Source organism: Pipistrellus kuhlii, unplaced genomic scaffold, assembly GCF_014108245.1.
Source record: "Pipistrellus kuhlii isolate mPipKuh1 unplaced genomic scaffold, mPipKuh1.p scaffold_m20_p_5, whole genome shotgun sequence".
In the NCBI taxonomy this organism is placed as follows: Eukaryota; Metazoa; Chordata; class Mammalia; order Chiroptera; family Vespertilionidae; genus Pipistrellus; species Pipistrellus kuhlii.
Genome location: NW_023425551.1, coordinates 80,319,843 through 80,340,649, shown reverse-complemented (window position 1 = coordinate 80,340,649; position 20,807 = coordinate 80,319,843). Strand labels below are relative to the sequence as shown.

General features: G+C 56.9%; 1 protein-coding gene, 1 long non-coding RNA gene and 1 other non-coding gene across 6 annotated transcripts in view; 2 read left to right on the top strand and 1 right to left on the bottom strand.

Moving 5' to 3' along the window:
* Positions 1 to 20,381, top strand: part of PPARD (peroxisome proliferator activated receptor delta) — a 71,454-nt gene extending 51,073 nt beyond the window's left edge. For all 4 annotated transcript variants that reach the window (XM_036413308.2, XM_036413309.2, XM_036413311.2 and 1 more), the window contains 6 exons: positions 8,356 to 8,582; positions 14,659 to 14,813; positions 15,532 to 15,670; positions 17,040 to 17,242; positions 17,377 to 17,827; positions 18,387 to 20,381. In XM_036413308.2, the coding sequence (XP_036269201.1) occupies positions 8,453 to 8,582; positions 14,659 to 14,813; positions 15,532 to 15,670; positions 17,040 to 17,242; positions 17,377 to 17,827; positions 18,387 to 18,634 (1,326 nt within the window). In that variant the 5' untranslated portion in view covers positions 8,356 to 8,452 and the 3' untranslated portion in view covers positions 18,635 to 20,381. The remainder of the gene's footprint in view (positions 1 to 8,355; positions 8,583 to 14,658; positions 14,814 to 15,531; positions 15,671 to 17,039; positions 17,243 to 17,376; positions 17,828 to 18,386) is intronic.
* LOC118705082 overlaps positions 1 to 20,381 on the top strand; it is a 34,673-nt gene extending 14,292 nt beyond the window's left edge. The window contains exon 3 of the transcript XR_006739976.1: positions 18,817 to 20,381. This is a non-coding gene — a transcript (uncharacterized LOC118705082). The remainder of the gene's footprint in view (positions 1 to 18,816) is intronic.
* Positions 8 to 19,051, bottom strand: LOC123651337. The gene is made up of 4 exons (XR_006739977.1): positions 18,950 to 19,051; positions 10,226 to 10,231; positions 1,613 to 1,619; positions 8 to 20 (listed from the first exon to the last, which is right to left on the bottom strand). It is a non-coding gene; the product is annotated as an uncharacterized LOC123651337 (long non-coding RNA).
* Positions 20,382 to 20,807: the final 426 nt, after the last annotated feature.

Here is a 20,807-nt window from a genome sequence, read left to right as displayed (position 1 = left end):
CCCGCCCTGCCCTGCCCTCCCTGCCGCTTCACTCGGGCGGCACAGGAGGGCCCCGGGGAGCATGCGGCTCGGCTCCGGGTGAGGCTCTCCTGCCTGGCTCCTCAGCCTGGCTCTCCCGAGGAATTGAAGAGGCAGGTGTCCAGGATTCAGGAGGTGGCCTCTCCCTCCCACCAGTGCCCCCACTTGCTTTGCAACCCTAGTTCCGAGTCCAGCGGAAAAATCTCCAGTCCGTCCTCCAGAGGGATTCTTTTCAAATGCAGCTCTGAACCTGTCCATCGTCTTCATAGCCCTCCCTACGCTCTCTGCTGCTCTTTGGATAAACCCATCCTTCACTTACCCTTTGAGGCCGGGCATTGCCAGCCTCTCTGCCTTCCTGGCACGCCAGCCACACAGCCCTTCCGTGCCAGCCTCCCTCAGAGGGCCTTCCCCAATGTCTCCACATTGCCCTGTAACCCCACTCACCCGCCTCTGGGTCGAAGGCCACCTCTCAGGAACACCTCCTGGTACCCATCCTGGAGGGGCATGCTCCGAGAGTGCAGTGGGGGGCGGAGCGGGGAGAAGTGGAGGAGGGTTTGGATCATCTCTCTGAACAGCAAAGCCTGCGCCGGAGTAGGGAGCTTCCTGTCAGGTCTGCTCCCACGGTGGATGTAAGGAAGGAGTGGGAAATTGTGTGCTCATGTCCCTGGAATTCCAGTAGGCTGGTCCAGTTCTGGGCCTGGATACCACTTGCTCATTTGGTCCCTAAAATGAGCCAACGGTGACAGTAACAGCAGCAGCCACAGCCCCTCTTGGTTGGACACTTACTGTATGGCAGCACTGGTAAGCAGTGTGCGTGCTTACTCCCTAGGACAACTGCTCAGGCTAGGTGGTATCCCGGTCTTAGCGCTGAGAAACTCGGAGGGGTTGGTGTCTTCACCTGAACTGGTGCGGTGCAGAGTCAGGGTTTGAATCCAGGCCTCACGCCAAAGTCAGTGGAATTAATTTCTGAGATATTGCATCTCAACAGCAGGAATACGTGAGAATCAACACAGTGGCAAATGCTGTGACTGAGAACAGTGTGACAGTGGTGAATGCTTTTAGCCTGCATGTTCATTCAACAAATGTATGTTGAACACCCACTAAATGCTGAGCCCCGTGCTGGCGCTGGGTCCTACCTTGGCAAGATAGAGGGCACTGCCTGGGATGCTGATAACGTGGTGAGGACAGAGCCGTTAACAGACTGGCAGTTTGGTGCGGTAATTGCAGAGCTGGAGGGCCTGGCCGGGGCTGCAGCAGGAAGGAACAGTGGAGCCGGTCAAGGAGAGCTTCCGGAAGGAGGAGGTGCAGTGGGTGTGAAGGAGCAGGCCCAGCTGGCAGAGGCAGCATTCCAGGCTGAGCGTGTTCGGGGAGTGCTGTGGGCACCTGGGATGGGCTGGAGAGGGAGCCGGGAGCAGCGCCTGTGGCTGCCTTGAGCGCACAGCTGTTGTCTTCTGGCAGGGAGTGTCCAGAGGGCTTTGATCGGGGTGTTCTTGACAGAAATAGCACCTGGCGGCGCAACAGAGGTTTCAGGGTGATGGCTCCAGGCTGGGTCTAAGGGCAGCTTCCAGCCCTGGGGCCCCAGCTGGGCAGGGACGTACCAGCTTCAGGTCCAGGCTCACCAGCACCACGCCGGAGTACAGCACCGTGATTGGGACTTGAGCCAACCTGCCTGGGCTCGAATCCTGCTCCTTCTGTTAGTGTGTGACCCGGAGCAGTTACTTTCCCTCTGTTCCACGGTTTCCTCGTCAGTTAAACGGGGATGGGAACAGTACCTGACTCAGGTGGCTGTGAGGATGAGATGTGTGTGCACACATGGCCCTACCTGGTGTGTGTAAGTCTGGAGAATGGAAGGACCCTGGTGATGGAGGTGGTGAGCCGAGGCTCTGCAGCTGTGACCAGGCCTGGGGTCTGGTGACCAGCAAGGCTCTGAGGCTGTGCCACACGGTGAGGGGGCCTGGCACACTCCCTGAGCCCACCCAGAAGTACAGCCCCAGTGCGGGCGTGAGGAAGGCTCCATCTCCTGAGGACACTAGACTTGGCAAGGTTAAGGCTCTAGGTGGCTTTGTTGCTCGGCCCTAGACCAGACCTCCCTGGGGCTCTGGGTCACTTGGGGTAAGCTCCTAACCTCACCTGCCCAGTGGGAACTGAATGGAGTTATGCCCCCTCCCCCCGCTTAGCTCCCAAAACATCTGAGTTGCTCCTTGGGGCAAAAGGTCTTGGAATGAGAACACTGGGGTCACATGTGTGCTGCGTGTGTGTGTGTGTGTGTGTGTGTGTGTGTGTGTGTGTTCGTGCACCAGGGTCAGAGCAGTCCAGGCATTTGTTTGGTAAAAATTCTTTTGCTAGCTACTACTTTTTGTCCCCAAGGGGCAGTGGAGCAGGCCTCCTCACTCCGGCTGCAGGACCCTTACCTGTCTGAGGTCAGCGCCAACCTCCTAAGGGGGGAAGCTCTGCCATGATCAGAGTTCCTGGCTCTGGCACAGTGCAGGGGTGGGGCACAGCGAAGACCAGGATTGCTCAGCGCAGCCACCTAAAATGTAAACGAGTGCCGGGGCTGCTATTTTTAGTGCCAGGCCTGAAGAGGGAAGAGGGAATAGGATTCTTTGCAAGGACAGTGGTGAGTGGCAGCTACCTGGGAAAATCCAGCCTGTGGGCCTGGGCCTGGGAGGGGCCAGGTGTCAAAGTAGTTCCTGGCCAGACAAGCTGAGGACAGTGGTGGGTGTGGGGCAGCCTTGGTGCTGGTGGATGGCTTCCGGAAAAAGGCTGGGATGGCGCAGTGCTGTGGTTGCATCTAAAGACGAAACAGCCCAAGGGATGTGTGTGGGTTTTGGAGTAGCCAGACGGCGGCTCCCCTCCCCCTTCAGCTGGTGTCCTTAGGAGGTCACGGCCAGAGAGACATTCCAGGCTGGAATCCAGGAACCCTAGCCCTGAATCCAAAACTCCAGCCATCGCCCAGACCACATCTGGGCACATACTGTTCTCAGAGTCTGGGGTGCACAGGGGGCCGCCATGTGCACCCCAGACTCAGAGAACAGTAGCCCTGAGCATGGTAACCTAACCAGCCAGCTAGTGGGGAAGCAGAAGCTGAGGCTCAGGGGTCTCGGGCACACAGATCGCCAAGGCCTAGCCAGGCTGCCCCTCCATGTGTCCGAAACCCCATGGTCGTCGACGGCATCCTCTGGTGTGTTGCAAGGACACCTGTCAGGCTCTGCAGGCCTGGGTTTTTGTCACTTCTCCCATCTGCCCAGGGGGCACACAGGCTCTCGTTTGGGCTCGGAGGGTGGAGCAGGGCCTGTTTATCATGTACCCAGCAGGTGCCTCCCCCGCCCTCCAGGATTCAGACATGACAATGAACTCTGCCTCCCATCTCCCAAGGTCACGCAGAGGTCATGAGGCAGTGTGTGAGAAAATATTTTTTGACAAGTATCTCCATAAGGCAGTGTTGTAGTTTTTGCTGCTCTGTTTCTACCTGCTAGGGGAAACCCCAAATCTTCATGTCCCCCACTCACTGGCCCTGATCACCACTGATGTGCATTTCCCCGTGTCCCCTCACCCCTCTGGCCAGTGCCACCACTGAGCTCAAGGCTTCCAGACATCACATTGTCTGGCCCTCTGTCACCGAGCTGCTCATCCTCTGGATGCTTCTCCTCAGGACCCTCCCGCAGCCTTTCAGGTGTGGCCTGGCTGAGGGTCTCCTCCCTCACCAGCCCCTGCCCCTCACCTCCAGATGCTTCGGTTTATTGAAACACGAAGAATCAGTGTCTCTGGTCCTAGTGATTTGGACAAAGCTGATCTCTTTAGAGTTACAGACTGCCCTTGGAGGTGGCCAAGGTCCTTTGCCAGTGTTGTCAGCAGCCCCTCCCCACAATCCACTCTCCGCAGCTCAGGCTCCTTCTGTCCTGTCTCACTTGGGACTGTGTTCAGCTGTAGGCGGTGCCATGGAAAACAGGCCTTTAATGTGTTCACCTACAAGTAGTCAGAGGTGGGCACTCAGGGCTGGTTCCGCAGCCCCGCAGAACAGTGACCGGGCTCCTCGGGTGTCGTCCGCTTTCCCCGACATCGACATTAGACATGGCAGCATGCCCCTTCCAACACTAAGATGGGCACAGGACAACGCCATCCACTCCGCTCAGCAGGATTGTCTGGAGCTTCTCCTCTGTGTCAGGACCCCATGCACCATCCTACGTTGCATTTAGGTGTTCTGTCTCCATAGTCCTGTCTGTGAGACTTTCTCAGGCCGGAAGCTAGCGTTCCACATGACTTCTAAGTTCCCCATCCTGCCGGAATAATTTGGAAGTTACATGTTCCTGTGTATGGTATCTTGTTACCTTTGAAAATTTTCCTTGTGTGTTTGACTTCCATTGCCAGTCCATGGTGGTGGTGTTCTTTGTGGCTGCATAAAGCTGCATGTTTCCGTGTCATGATCTATTTCATAAGGCCCTTGTTAGTGGGCTTCGAGATGGTTGCCCACCTCGTACTAGTCAAATAATACTGTAATGAGTAACCTTGTACTAATACATTGTGTTATTTTGCTCTGGTGGAAGTATAGCTTATGTGACAAGCTGCAAGTGGTTTTTCTGGGTCAAAAGTCATGTGTGCTTGTAATTTGGATAGATATAGCCAAATTAGCCTCTTTAGAGGTTGTGCCATTTACCTTTCCAACGGGGATGTGTGAGATTATATTTCCACGTGTTTAGCAACAATGCATTAGCATTTGTTTTAATCTGATCTTAAAGAGTGTATTTCACTGTTGTTTCCATTTACATTTCTCTTTTTATGAATGATGATGAGCATCTTTTCACATATTTAAGAGCCACAAGTATAGCTTTTCTGTATGCATTTTTAAAATACATTTTGATTGATTTTTTTATTTTTCTATTTTTATTTTTTAGAGAAAGAGGAAGGGAGAAGGAGAGAATGAGATAGAAACATCAATGAGCTAATAGAAATATCGATCAGCTGTCTTCTGCATGTTCCCTACTGGAGGTTGAGCTCAAAACCCAGGCATGTGCCTGACCAGGAATCGAACCAGCCACCTCTTGGTGCATGGGACAATGCTCAGTCAACTGAGCCACCAGCTGAGCTCTGTATACCTCAGCCCATTTTATTATTGGATTGCTGGTCTTTTGCTTATTAATTTGCAGGATTTAGGGAAACTAGCCCTTTATCTGATGAGAGCTGCAAATCTTTTTCTCAATTTATTATGTTTTTTTCTTACTTTTTTTTTTTTTTTTTTTTTTTTTTTTTTTTTTTTTTACTATGTAGAAAGTTTGTTTTTTGTAATCAAACTTATTAATCTTTACCCTACTCTTTTTTAAATATTTTACAGCTGGTATATTTCTTTTTTTTTTCTCTTTTTCTTTTCTTTTCTTTTTTAAATATATTTTATTGATTTTTTTACAGAGAGGAAGGGAGATAGAGAGCTAGAAACGTCGACGAGAGAAATATCGACCAGCTGCCTCTTGCACACCCCCTACTGGGGATGTGCCCGCAACCAATGTACATGCCCCTGACCGGAATCGAACCTGGGACCTTTCAGTCCGCAGACCGACGCTCTACCACTGAGCCAAACCGGTTTCGGCTCTTTTTTTTTCTTTTTTTAATATATTTTATTGATATTACACAGAGAGGAATTGAGAGGGACAGAGAGTCAGAAACGTCGATGAGAGAGAAACATCAACCAGCTGCCTCTTGCACATCCCCCACTGGGGATGTGCCCGCAACCAAGGTACATGCCCTTGACTGGAATCGAACCCGGGACCTTTCAGTCCGCAGGCCGATGCTCTATCCACTGAGCCAAACCGGTCCCGGCTTTACCCTACTCTTTTAACTCATAAAGTTTTGTGTCATTCTTAGCTCTTCTCCCCATCTCCAGACTGCTGGTATAGTGTATGTTTGTTTTAACTTCAAAATCATTGACTTGTTTGGGCCTTATCTCAGTATAAGATGTAAGGTAGGGATCAGTACATACCATTTATTGAAGGATCCACCTTTCCCCTTTGATTTGAAGTGCTATCTTTATAACATATTAAAGCTCCCTGTGTTTGCATCTATTTATAGACTTCTGTATTCTCTTTATTGATTGTCTGTTCCAGTGCCAGTACCTCCCTGTTTCAGTTATATTGGCTTTCCTTTAATTCTTTTCATTCTTTTCCAGCTCATTCCCTATCATGTTTGCCAGACTGTCTCTCCTCCCCCAGCCCTCTGCTTTCTTCAAGTCCCATCATCCACTCTCACAGAGAGGCCATTCCATGTGACCTTTACCCCCACCCCCAAACACACACACACACACACACACACACACACACATACACACAGAGACACAAACACACACATATACACACATACACACATACAGAGACACACATACATACACATATACACACACACACACATACACACATACATACATACACAGAGAGACATACACACTGCTGTGATGCTGCTTTGTATTTCCCTCATCCTAGACCCTTGAACCATTCCCTTCCCACTAGTCATCCTGCCCTGGCTTCCCCCTTGAATCTCCCACAGACCTCTCCTCTGCCCACAGCTTATTTGAATTTCCTTTATTATGAAAAACCTCTCCCCAGCTTTGCTGCTTTCTCAGTCTAGTGTGTATACATTTCTTCCCCTGACATAGTCACCAAAAATTAATCTCCGCCCACTGTCCCAGCTTCCTCGCTAGCACTAATTCTGAGAGCCCCGGTTTCCATCCCAACCACTTGGCTGGAACTTGTCTCTCGAGGTCGTTGATGACCTCACAGTCACTGAATCCAGTGGGATCGGTTTATCGCCCTTAAAACGCGGCGGCATTTGAGCCGGTTGACCCCTTCCCCCTGAAAAACAGCCCTTCTCTTGGCTCTGAGACGCCAAGCTGTCCCGAGTCCGTCCTGCCTCTGGCCACTGCCCATTGTCTGCTCTGGTGCCTCTTCCTCTGTCCTTCCCTGCTGTGTCACTGTCTCCCTTGGAGCGCTGAATCCCTTCCTGTGGCTGTCACATCAACAAGGGGCCCCAATTACAGGTGTCCAGCTCCCCAGCTCTCAGACTGACAGCCTTCGGGAGACCAGCTGAGAGGTTCTGTGTCAGTCCAGGCAGGGGAAGATGAAGGAATGCCTGATGGGAAGGGATCACCAGGGGAATTAAAACAAAAATGTCCAAGCTGCTCCCAGCCCGAGGCTCTCTGGGAGGAGTGCAGCCGTCCGGTCATCACACTCCCGCTGCTCCAGTGCAGCCCTGCAGGCTGGGCGGGGGAGTGAGAGGGCGAGTCTCCGTGGCTCCTCTCTCGCTCTGACCAGTGGGTAGATGGGCGTGTGGGTCACTGAAATGGGGGTTCGGAGAAGCGGGAGTGAGGGAAGACGGGGGTTCTGTTGGGACAGGTTGAGTTTGAGTGCCTGTGGGACCTCAGGATAAGGGGTTTCACAGGTGCTTGAATCTCTAGAGCAGGTCTTCTCTGCTCCTGACCCTCCGGCCTGTCCTGACATGGACAGAAGCACTGAAGCACACCTGCCTTGGGCACAACCACCTCCCGCCACCCTGCCAGGTCCCCGCTCCTAGCACCGCACTCCCCAGCCCACAGGACGCCTCGCCGCTCCCACTGTGCTGCCTCCAAGTCTCCTCTCAAGCTTTATCGAGTTCCCTACCATCTCCCCTGGCCAAAACCCACCGTTCCCTGCCGGGAAGACTCTCTCCGGCGCTTACCCCTCTAGCTGTGGCATTTGTAACAATATCTTAGTTTCAGGGTCTTAGAACCATCTCCTCCTGGTGGTGTAACCATGGGGTCACCATCCAGGAACCCACCGGTTGGGAGATGCCAGGACAGCGTGTCTCCCCTTGCCTGATGGCTCTGCGGACCTGCTGTCGCTGTGGCGAGCCTCGGGGGAGCTCCTGCCTTTTATCTGCCCCAGCGCCTCCTTCAGGAAGGGGCTTTGGAGGGCAGTGATTCTGGGCCCTGGGAACTGGTGCGGAGGAAGGGGCTGGGAGATGTGACCCGTAGCAGGATCTCCCGGGAGACCGGGTTTTGGAAAAGCCCCTCAAGGCCTTCTCGTGTGTCTCCTGAAGCCGCAGGAACTCAAAGCGCAGGATGCTGCAGAGGAGGCAGGGGAAGGGAGCAGAGGGCTGTGTCACCCCATTTGAGTGATAGGAACTGCTCTGAGCCCCACAGACCTGCTGCAAGAGCGAGTGGGCAAAGGGTGCGAGGGAAAGTGACCTGATGCGAGGAGTGGAGACCGAGGGAGAGCCTGCAGGTGAGGTGCTCCTGCTCTGCTGGCCCCGGATGGCTCTGAGTCATGGCCCCTCTCACCGCCCTCTCATCCTCTTCCTGTCTTCCCCTTTGCCCAGGCTGACGGAACTGCCTTGGGGTCCATCTGCGTCCAGACCCAGATGATGCCGGAGCTATGACCGGGCCTGCAGGCGTGGCGCCGAGGGGAAATCAGCCATGGAGCAGCCACCGGAGGAAGCCCCTGAGGTCCGGGAAGAGGAGGAGAAAGAGGAAGTGGCACAGACACAAGGAGCCGCAGAGCTCAATGGAGAGCCAGAGCACCCGCTTCCCTCCAGCAGCTGCACAGGTGAGGAGGCGGGGGGAGTGCAGAGGAGCAGTCCTGGGCTCTGGTGGTGCTGAAGCCGCTCGCCTGGCTCCGGCCCCGCTGTGCTGCTCAGCAGCTGCAGACTGTGGGCCGGGCACCACTTCTCTCCGGACACCAGGCAGAATCCCTGGGGTGCAGAGTGGGCTCTGTGACAGTTACTGAAATTTGCGTGTGTCATGCATGTTGTCATGGTTGTTCCACCACTGCTACTGCAAGGGGCCCATCTGATTAGCCACCACACACTGGAAAGATCCCTGTAGCTGTGATTGTTATGATCACTCAGAACACACAGCTCAGTTGTGTGGTGCTGATTGTACGCACCATCGAGCTGCACTGTCTGGCATCAGTACTGAGCAGTTGCTGTGATTAACGGTAACGAACATCACTTTTGTGCAGCCAGTTTTTAGCTCCTCTTATTTCAGCAGCAATGTAGGCAGGTTTCTCTGGTGCCTTGTACTGTCTGTCAGCATCTTCATCATCTCATCAGGGCACTGTGTCCACCTTCAAGGGCACCCGGCCCCACTGCTCTCAGCCCCTGGCTTACCCTGCTCTGTGCCAGCTGCCTGAGTGCCATCACAGCGCTGGGCCTTGCCCGCTCCCCCGGGGAGGACCTCGGGGTCAGGATATAGTGCCAGGAGGGGACAGCCTGGCCTTGCTGCTGGTTTCAGTGATGGAGATCCTGCGGCAGCTGTGACTGAAGGCAGAGCAGCAGGCCTGTCTCAGAAGGACGGGCTCTGGATCCCTGTGCCGCCTGAGGGAAGGAGGCAGGCGGTTTCAGAGTTAAAAGTTAAGGAGGGGCCCTGGCTGGTATGGCTCAGTTGCTTGGGCGTTGTCCTGTTTACCAAAACAGGTTTCCAGTTCCTTTTGCTGTCAGGGCACCTGCAGTGGTTGCCTGCTGGATCCCCAATAGGGAGCATGCAGGAAGCAGTCAGTCAATGATTCTCTCATCATTAATGTTTCTGTCTCTCCCTCAAACCAATAGAAATATATTTCACTTTCACATTGATGTACCCCTCCCTCCTCTTCCACTCCCCTCCTCGCTCTAAAAATCAGTAACACAGTTGAGGCTCTGGAGGCACTGTTGAGGCAGGACAGGCTCCTGCCGTGGCTGCACTAAGGGAGCCCGAATCCTTGAGCCACACTGCTTTCAACAAAGCAAGTCCTGGGTTTTTCAGAGCTTCCTCTCCAGGCACGTGGTGGGTAGGGTGAGGAAGAGCCATCACCCAGGCCCTCTGACCCCACCCAGACACCCAGGAGTGGCCAGCGTAGGCACGTGTGATTTCAGGGCCTGAGAGAAGGTATCCCCGACCTGAGGGGAACCCCGCTGTGGGTTGGCTGGTGGCTGGGATGGCTTTGGGGACCCAGCCTTTCTCAGAGGAGAGGACTGGCTAGCCAGGCGTGGTCAGTCCCTCAGCACTAACATACTGCTTTGAACTTGAGACAGGTGCAGAGGGGAGGAGACAGAGGGAAGACCCTGGGGACTCAGAATGAGCAGGTGATGTCACTGAGGACTTCAAAAGAGGTAAGGGCAGGGGAGGGCACGGGCTTGTGGCCTCGCTGCCTCCCCTGGCCCTGTAGCAGGTGGAAGTCACCGCAAACTGACGTCCTGCCCTGGGGTTTCCTACCCGTCCCTGCTGTTCACATGCAGACCAGCGAGCCTGGGCCCACAGGCAGGGTAGGTGGCTCCGTGACAGCATCTGCGGTTTTATCAGTGGGGTGTAGGGAAGAATTTGCCCAGCCACCCTGTGCTGGATGGATTCCGTTTATCAATAAATCAATGAAGTGGCGATAAAAAGACTTCCTTGTGCAGTAATTGAAACAGGGCGGGGTTGTTTAACATAATTACCATATGTTAAAGCCGTAATATAGGCAACTTCTCACAGAGTACAAGACAAGCCGAGCACAGAAAAGCAGAAATAGGCAGTTCTCAGTAGGACAAATACAAATGGCTAGAAAACACAAAACATTTTTCAGTCTCCCCGATCAAAGGTGTCTTCATGTGGGACTGGCAGAGGGGACGTGCTGGCCAGAGCGTGAGGACACGGCCCTGTAGGACATGGCGGGAATGGAGGGCAGCAGCCAGCACTTAGCATGTGTGTCCCCTGGGCCCTGCGTCCCCTCCCGGGAGTGTGTCCCCGTAAACACTGGCTCAGTGTGCACGGAGATGTCCGCTCTTGTTTACTGCAGCACTGTTCATAAAAGCAAAACTTGGCAAGTGCCCATCTGTGGGGAACTGGTTATGTAAACTGTGGTAGAGCCATATTATGGAATGCTCGAGTCATTGAAAAGGATAAGGTAGGTCTGAGTGTGCTGACAGGGGAGCACATTCTGACAAATCGGACATCCCATCGTTTAAAAATCCTTACGTATGTCCTGGCTGGTGTGGCTCAGTTGGTCATTGTCCCATGTACTAAAAGGTCAAGGGTTCAAACCCCGGTCAGGGCACATACCTAGGTTTCAGGCTCAATCCCAGTAGGGGGCATGCAGGAGGCAGCCAATTGATATTTCTCCCTCTCACTCGCCTCCCTCTCACTCTCCCTCTTTTGAGAGAGGGAGGAAGTTTCTCCCTTCCTCCCTCTCTCAAAAATACCAAAAATAATAGTAATAAAAAGGAATCTTCACTCCGTCAGCTAAGCACTTAAAAACAATCCTATGCATCATAGAAGGCACGGGGTAGACGCAACAGATGAGAGGGGCTGACTCACTAGTCGGCTCCTGGGTGGAGAGGATCTGCCATAATCTGCTCCACGCCCTGTGCATTTTCTCAGCAAGCCTGGAGTGCTCTCATTCTTCAAAAAGCCATACATTGCTTTTCTTTAAAAGGTTAAAAACAAAAAAGCCGCAGTTGCAGGCGCTGGGCAGATCCGTGTGGGGATCTCACACCAGGGCTGCAGGAGGAGCTGGGCCTCACCCTGCCTGCTCCTCACCTAAAGGCTTCTCCTCCCCACAGGGGCCGCCCGGTGAGGAGGAAATGGTGCTGGTTCACACACAGGTCTCGGCACCTGCTGGTTCCCTGCCCCGCCCCACGAGTCCCCTGTGACTTTACCCTCCACAGTCCCCTCAGGGACCCTGGAGGATGGGGTCAGCTCAAGCCTGAAACAGCGGGAAGGCTGCACAGCTGCTTCCTCCTGCCCCTCCAGAGCTTCGGCCTGACTGCATCTCTGAACTGCCAGCACCCCCTCCTCCCCGCAGGGAGGCAGGGAGGACAGGCCTCGTCCTTAGCACTCAGGACACTCACATGCCCAGGGTCCCCCAACTGGGTGGAGGTGGGGAGCTGGAGCTGGTGCTTTCACCCCACTCCTGCCTTCACCCCCCCTTTTCAGTGATGAACATCCCAGGCACCCCGAGAGAAAGGTCAGGGCCTGGTGTGAGGCTGAGGAAGATAAAGTGTCCTTCCCCTTGTCCTTGTCCTCTCAGCAAATGCTTAGCTGGGGTGTCCAGGCAGCCATTCCGTGGACGAGGCTGGCTGGCTGCCCCGAGGAGCCCCAGGACAGCAGGAGTGAAGAGGCTGCGGGGAGCCCTGCAGAACTGGCCCTGACTTCAGAGCTGTGCTCTGGGGGGTTCTGCCGGCTCCTCCGCGCCCTCAGTCAGACAGCAGTCTGCCTCTAGCAATGGAGCCAGACAGCAGGGCCACTCAGCCACACTGAGGAGGGAGAAGGTCAGTAGTGTCTTTTTGCCCAACTTGTAACCAAAGACAGTGCCACTGACACTGCACTCCCTGGGGGAGGGCTCGTGTTTACGCGAACTCCAAACAGTGAGTGATGCTCAGTCGTTCCCAGCAGCGGTGTGTCTCGTTGTTTATCTTAATCACAATATTGATCAGAAGAACGAGCACGTGTTTTTATGTATGGGAAGTTGAAGAGGGCAGCGGGTAAGCCCCAAGGCGAGATATAAACCTCACCACCGCTGTGTTAGGGTTCTCTAGAGAAACAAATCCAGACGCGCGTGTGTGTGTGTGTGTGTGTGTGTGTGTGTGTGTGTGTGTGTGTAGAGAGAGCGAGGAAGGGAGATGGGGGGTTTTATTTTAAGGACTTGGCTCAGGCAGCTGTGAGGACTCCTGAGCCAAAACTCTAGGAGAGGCCAGCAGGGGGGATCCAGGGAAGTTGCTGCTGACGCCCAGATGCAGTCTGGAGACAGAATTCCTCCTGCCTTCAGGAGGCCTGCTCCCACCACAGAGCAATAACCCCGAAGAAACACCTCCGCAGCATCGGGACTGATGTTTGACCAAAAACTGGGTACCACGGCCTGGCCAAGTAGGCGCATCAAACAAACAAACAGAGAGGGTGGCATTGCGCATTCAGCACCAGCAGCAACCACCTGGCCAGACACTGCCAAGCCCCCGGGGCCGCAGGGAGAACGAGGAAGCACCACGAGGGGGGACCACTGAGGCGACGAGACACTCTGAGCCTAGCAGAGGAGGCAGACATGCAGCCACAGAACCAGCCACAAAGCCCACGTGCACACAGCCACAGACAGAGCAGGAAGTGCCGGAGCCCCCGGGCCAGCGTCTGCGCAGGGTTTTACACGGCGCCTCATTGCTCCCAGCTACAGGGACTCTCTGGCCCTGCTGCAGGGCCTCCAGGAGAGGCCGGCGCCCTCCGGCCAGGACGCCCTGGCAGCTCGAGGACCTGCCCGCGGCCCTACTGTAGTGGCAGAGCCCAGCGCCGAGCAACAGGCCGTCCGGGGACCAAGCAGCCTTCGCTCCCGGGCGGCAGTCTCCCTGCAGCTCCTCGCCCAGGAGATGGAGGAGCTCGCTCTCCCCATTTGGGGGCTTGGGGCTATCCCCCTTGGAATGGCGGAGGCTCTGGGACAGGGCAGGCGGTGTTAGGAACCAGGAACTTGTGTCACCCCTGCCTCACCCACGGGGAGGGCAGAGGCGCGGCCCTCTGTGGTCTGGTTGTGCTCCCCTTCTGTGTCCAGGACGGGGGGCCAGGCGGCAGCTTTCCTCCTGTCATTCCCGGACCAGGGAGCTAGAGGGATGTGGACCCCGATGCTCCGATTTGGGATGTGGACCCGGCCCCAGGCACTTCCTGGTCATCAGGGAAGACAGCAAAGAGCAGCGGATGGGCAGACTGGTGTGGAAGGCAGCACAGGAGGGGTCAAGAGGCTGGGGCTCGGTGCAGGCCCCTTTCCACGGGCAGGGCTCACTTCTGAGTGCACAAAGGAGATTCAGAAGAGACTCCAGCCGTTCTTACTAAGTCTCCGACCGTGTGTGTGCCCTGAAGTCGTTGCCATGCCAAGTGCTCTCCTTGCTAAGCCAGCACCTGGTCCAAACAGCTGTACGTTCATAGAAAAGCACCGTGGAAATTCAGGGTACTGCCAGCCAGTGTGGCTGACACCTACGCTCTTCCTGTGTGAGCACGTTTCGTGGGAGTGAACTTGAGCTTGGGAGTGCCTTTACAAGCATCTGTGCAGGCCATGCAAGAATCAGACTTCCCGGATCTGCCATCGCCCCAAAACACACTCCACACCCCGATCTAAAGAGACAATCTAAAGGGCCCTTTCCTAAGGACAATCTGAAGAGACTCCGCTGCCCTATCAGGTTTGGCTCAGTGGGTAGAGCGTCCAACTGCAGGCTGAAAGGTTCTGGGTCCAATTCTGGTCCTGGGTTCTATTCCAGTCCAGGGCATATGCCTGGGTTGTGGGCTTGATCCCCAATAGGGGGTGTGCAGGAGGCAGCTGATCAGTGATTCTCTCTCATCATTGGTGTTTCTATCTCTTTTTCCCTCTCCTTTCCTCTCTGAAATCAATAAAACTAGATTTTAAAAATAAATAAATAAATAGACCCTGCCATCCCTTCAAACTCTCTCCTCTCCACGGGCTCGGCCAGCCCAGGAAGGCGCTGCCATTTCTGGGACACCTGCGCCAGCTCTGGGGATGCTTTGGACACTTGGCCATCCTCCCAGAGACGCTGTCACCCCCACATCCCATACAAAGAAGCTGGTCTCGGAAAGGTTGGCCCGCGTGGCACCCAGCTCTTGGATGGCAGAGCCGGGGCTGTGTGAGTGAGAAAGGGCTCAGGCGCAGAGCGTGAAGCGCCCGTGTCGTGTGTCTGCAGACCTCTCCCGGAGCGCCTCCCCACCCTCGCTGCTGGACCAGCTGCAGACGGGCTGTGACGGGGCCCCGGGCAGCAGCCTCAACATGGAGTGCCGCGTGTGCGGGGACAGGGCGTCCGGCTTCCACTACGGCGTCCACGCGTGCGAGGGCTGCAAGGTAGGGGCCGTGGGAGTGCCAGCTGGCCGGCGGGGCTGTGGCCACATGGTGAGTTAACTTGCCAAAAAGGCTTTCCCTGCCAGGAGTGGTCCCTGATAATACCCACGGCGGAATTCCTGCCTGGGCAGCCGCCAGGGCCTGGGCTCATTCCAAGCCTCAGCGCTGGGCCTGCTGGAGAGGAGGGTTCCCTGGCAGCTGCCCTGCCAGGCGCCTTAGCCGCTGACCTGGGCTCCCTGGCCTCTTGCGCCCCCTGGGGACCGGGCTGGGAAAGACAGAAAGGAGCGGGCCTTAGGCTGGGGTTTCTTCCTGCACCTCTAAGCCTGAAGGGGCTCTTTGAGGGGAGAAAAAGAAACATTCTTCTGGGTTCTTCCTCCTCACCGCACACCATCACATTTTCACATGTTATTAAGCCACTAGCTAGAAAATGCACAGAACCAGATGCATTTATGAATAAATCAGGTTAGTCATGATACAGTTTGTTACCAAATTAGCAAAGAAGCATATTTAATATGCATAATGTGGCATATTATTTTTAATATTTCAAGAGTTTTAGAATTGTTTATCTTCTCCCACTTCCTTCCAACAAAATTCCCCTCCTGTTTCCAGAGTTCAGGAGTCCCTACACCTTCACGCACACGTGGGCCCAGTACAGCCGGTGTGCCAGGGTTCCCCAGCTCTCCCTCCCCATGGCCTTTCCTCCCCGTACTCCGTCCTGCAGGGCTTCTTCCGGCGGACGATCCGCATGAAGCTGGAATATGAGAAGTGTGAGCGGAGCTGCAAGATCCAGAAGAAGAACCGCAACAAGTGCCAGTACTGCCGCTTCCAGAAGTGCCTGGCCCTGGGCATGTCACACAACGGTGAGAGCCCGCCACCCCGCGAAGCCAGTCTTGGAGCAGAAGGGGCGCCTCCGTGTGCCTGCACGCCATGGCCCCCTGTGTCCGCTGCTGATCTGGCTGATCTGGACCCGAGTCTCAGAGCCAGCACAGCCTACCCCAGGGGTGCCAGGCCGGGCTGTCCCCACCTCTCTGGCCCAGACAAAGCAGGAACTGACCCAGCTCCCAGGACCTCACGCCTGGCACAGCACGGAAGGCCCTGTGAGCGCCTGTGGCGTCTGCCCTTCCTGGTTACTGAGGGCAGGCGGGAGCAAGCGGCCACACGTGCCAGCTGCCAGGAGCATGCAGGCGTTTCCTGGAGGCCAGCCCCCCCTGTGCTCCAGGCTCCTGGCAACTGGCACATCTCGTCTTCAGACCCCATAGAGGAGGACTTTGCAAAGCCCACCTGCCCCTCTACCCTCTGGGCACCCCCCCAGAGGACAGGGAGAGCCTCGCTGTCTTCACCCCCGGGTGACGCACTGACTGCCTTGCAGCTTTGAGGGCGGCAGTATCTGAGTCTCCGTCCGCTGACTTTTCCTAGTGATGGGATTGGGGTCTGTGGTTTGATCCCTCCCTCCTGTGTCTGCCGGGGCCCCATTACTTGGCTGAAGTGAGGGGACTCCCCAAGAGCTCTCAGGGCTGACTTATTCTCGCTTTTTCTCCGAGAGAAGCCAGATTTTTTTCCCCCGTTCTGTTACTAAGGATGACAATTAAGTGCTTACAAGGGAATTTTACCTAATTGCTCTGACTGAGCTTTAAGTGTCAGCCCCGCTTCTCTGGTTAGAAAGAAGACGGAGCCAGGACTGGTTTGGCTCAATGGATAGAGCGTCGGCTTGGGGACTGAAGGGTCCCGGGTTCGATTCCAGTCAAGGGCATGTACCTTGGTTGCGGGCATATCCCCATTGGGGGATGTGCAAGAGGCAGCTGATCGATGACTCTCCCTCATCGATGTTTCTAGCTCTCTATCTCTCTCCCTTCCTCTCTGTACAAAATCAATAAAATATATTTTTTTAAAAAAAAGAAGACGGAGCTGCCCATCTGAAGTCTGGAGGCAAGTAAGCTGCGGAGCGAGGGCTCGGGCACAGGCCGCTGCCCAGACTGTTTCCACCGGCCACTCGCACCCCTCTGGGCCACGGCGAGGCGCTCCACGAGTTAGGGCCTTTGTGTGTGGGCACTGAACAGGACAGACAGTCAGACCCCTGCCCCTGGAGCTTACATTCTGGAGGGCCCCCAACATTCCAGCGGGCTGCCTCTAGGACTTGTCAGGCCGCTGGCCCTGCAGGATGAGGAGGTTAGGGTGCTGGCCCTGCATGCACTCCTCCATGACTCCTGCTCCTCCCCTGCTCTCCTGCAGCCATCCGCTTTGGCCGGATGCCAGAGGCCGAGAAGAGGAAGCTGGTGGCAGGGCTGACGGCGAGTGAAGGGGGTCAACACAACCCGCAGGTGGCCGACCTGAAGGCCTTCTCCAAGCACATCTACAGCGCCTACCTGAAGAACTTCAACATGACCAAGAAGAAGGCCCGCGGCATCCTCACCGGCAAGACCAGCCACACCGCGGTGAGTGCCCTGCCGCCCTCCAGGCTCCCGGGAGACCGGGCCTCCCCCCTCCCCCAACTTCCCGGAGCGGGCAGGGAAGACGGGGGGCGCACGGGGGTCCCGAGGCCTGGCTCTCAACTGGGCCTGGTTTTCAGCCCTTTGTGATCCACGACATGGAGACGCTGTGGCAGGCGGAGAAGGGCCTGGTGTGGAAGCAGCTGGTGAACGGGCTGCCGCCCTACAAGGAGATCAGCGTGCACGTCTTCTACCGCTGCCAGTGCACCACGGTGGAGACGGTGCGCGAGCTCACCGAGTTCGCCAAGAGCATCCCCAGCTTCGGCAGCCTCTTCCTCAACGACCAGGTGACGCTGCTCAAGTACGGCGTGCACGAGGCCATCTTCGCCATGCTGGCCTCCATCGTCAACAAGGACGGGCTGCTGGTGGCCAACGGCACCGGCTTCGTCACCCGCGAGTTCCTGCGCAGCCTCCGCAAGCCCTTCAGCGACATCATCGAGCCCAAGTTTGAGTTTGCGGTCAAGTTCAACGCCCTGGAGCTGGACGACAGCGACCTGGCTCTCTTCATCGCCGCCATCATTCTGTGCGGAGGTAAGCGAGGCCGCACGCCGTGGGGCGTGAGGCACCGCCGGGCGTGCAGGGCCCGCGCTGCCTTGGGTGGATGGAGATGAGAGAGAGACCAAAGGGACGCAGGCCAGCATCTGCTGGGGCTGCTCCTGGTGGAGGAGAAGTCTGTGTTTTACCTGTTTTACCGATACTTTTGCATTCCAGCACAATAATAATAATTACTGTGCTGACTCCGGCTTACATCACACGGGCACCGTCCTAGTTCCCTGTCCCGGATTATAACCATGACCCGCACAGCCCCCTGCGCACAGGCGCCTCCATTATCCCCAGTCCGCAGGTGAGGAAACCGCCCAGGCCTCACCACTCGCCTGGGAGAGCCGGGAGTGAATGCAGGCCGAGCTGCCGTGAGACTAAATGAGCCAGGAAAACAAAGGAGGGGGTGTCCCTGGCAGGACGGCCTCGGGTCTGTCACCACCAGGAGGCCTGCTGTGCCCCGAGCCAGGTCCCCCTGCCAGTGCTCCTCTGCCACCTGAGACCCCGGCGTGCCTGCCCCCTCCCTCACCTGGGCCCCGTGTCCCCACAGACCGGCCGGGCCTCATGAACGTGCCCCAGGTGGAGGCCATCCAGGACACCATCCTGCGTGCCCTGGAGTTCCACCTGCACGCCAACCACCCCGACGCCCAGTACCTCTTCCCCAAGCTGCTGCAGAAGATGGCCGACCTGCGGCAGCTGGTCACCGAGCACGCCCAGATGATGCAGCGGATCAAGAAGACCGAGACGGAGACCTCACTGCACCCCCTGCTCCAGGAGATCTACAAGGACATGTACTGAGGTGCACACCGGGGCCTCCCAGCAGGCCTCGGGGCCGAGAACCAGGGGCAGGGACAGCGCTGGACGGGGCCACATGGGACTTCCCCGTTGGCCACGGGCGCACTCAACAGGCGCCTGATCACACTCCTGCGATCACACCCATGCCTCACTCCCCATGGACCCTTCCTCCCTCTCCTCCTCAGTTCCCCTTTCTTCCTTCCTCCCTGGCCCTTCCTCTCCCCATCCCCACGTCTGTCCCTCTGTCTTCCTGTGAGACAGTTTGTATTATCTCACCAGCAGCACAGGACAGGACTTCTGCTTTTGCCCCGCCCCCACGCAGAGGCAGAGGCCTCACCGCCCCGCCCTCGCAGCCAGGCTGGAGCTGCGCAAAGAAACACTAAGCTCCGGGCCGGCTTCCCGGGGAAGCCGAGCAGGACCCGGGCTGTCACCGGGTCCCTGCCCTGCAGGCCAGGATGCCTCCCTGAGACTGTCACGCACCCCCACCCTGAGGCTGGCAGCCCTGACCCAGCCAACCCCACTTCGGCCACGTACCCCAGCCCCACTCACACCAACATCCTCTTTGGTCTTTTCACTGGTCACCCGGGCCAGTGTTGCTGATGGCCCCCTGCGCTGGCCGCTGCGGGGCCTCCGCCAGCCTGGAAGGAGGTGGGTGCCCTGCAGGTGGGGGCCCCACACCCCACAAAGAGGCGAGAGCCTCCAGGCAGGTGCAGGTTGGCGGGGAAGCAGTGAGCAGGCCTCAGGGTTGCCCTCCCCCAGTACCCACCCTCCCCCCCAGCCTGCAGCAGCCTCGCCACCTCCTTCCGGTCGACATCACAGCCCTTGCCCCTCCCCAGGGCCAGGACTGGCCTCACCCCGATGACATCCTGTCTCTATCGGCCCTGGCACTGGCTCGAGCTCACTGCTACTCATGCCACTCCCTCCTGGGGCTGCCCCTCCGCTGCACACCACAAGCACTGATTCACTTTATCTGCAGGTTCCACACCCTTCTCGAGGCGCTGCGTGCCCAGGGGCCTGCAGGTGGACGGGCAGGCTGGGCCCCTGCTCCAGGGCTGGGCCACATCCTTGGTCCGCAGGGGCATCCTGCTGTGTCAGCCCAGCACCCGCTCATGGGAAGGTGCAGGGATAACTGGTCCTGCTGATTGAGACACCCATCTGTCCCCACAGCTCTGCTCCCCTCCCTCCGTCTTCAGCCAGCTGGTCTCCAGGAGCGCCCTGCACAGCCCCTGGTGCCCGGCCCCTCCCTTCCCCTCCGCAGGGGCACTCCGCGCCCACCTGCTGCAGACAGGGCTGAGGCTCCACTGGCGAGCTGTCTGAGGAGGGGGCCAGAGGCCAAGGCTGCTGCCAGGGAGGAGGCTGGCAGGGTCTCAGAGCCTGGTGCAGAGCCCAGGCTCCTGGTCCGTCTGCTCCTCCGGGTGGGGCCTTGCGGTCCGGCCGCAGCTCTGGGAGGAAACGCCCTGGAGAGGACACGCCAGTGGCCGTCCTGCCGCGCTGTGCCTTCCGTGCCCAGGACCACTCCCTGCGGCTGCCCTCCCATCCTCCCCACGCTGACCGGGGCCAGCACTGTGAGGGAGAGGCTGTGCCCGCCCGCTCCCCGCTCTCGTGCTGAGAAGACGGCTCTTCTCTGTGACTGAACAATCTCCAAAATGGAAATGTATATTTTTGCTAGGAGCCCCCGTTTCCTGTGTTTTTAATATAAATAGTGTACACAGACGGATGAACTTTAAATAAATGGGAATTAAGTATTTAAGAGTTGACTTGTGCTGACTCAGTTCTCTGTGTGTTTTTCCTGGGGGCCCATCTGCTCCCCCTCCTCCATATGTGGTGCACAGAGAGGAAGGAAACAGCTGGCAAATGAGACTGGGGTGCTGCCAGGTCCCGGCTGGTGGGAGCTCCCTCACCCCCTCTGCTCACCACTCGTCAGTCGGCTAGGGTTACGGGGGACTGAGAAGGTGCCATCCCTGCCCTGCAGGGACATTGGGATGTGTGGGGGGCGGGAGACACACCTGGAACTTCGCTGCTCCTGCCAGAGTGCCGTCCGTGGAGGGGAGGGGGGGGACGGAAAAGCAGCTGTAAGGGAAGCTAGGAGTGTGGTTTGCAGGCCCCAGTCCCTGAAGCCCAGAGGAGAGGGGAAGAGCCAGAGCCCGCGGCTGATGAGCATAAAGTACACATACGG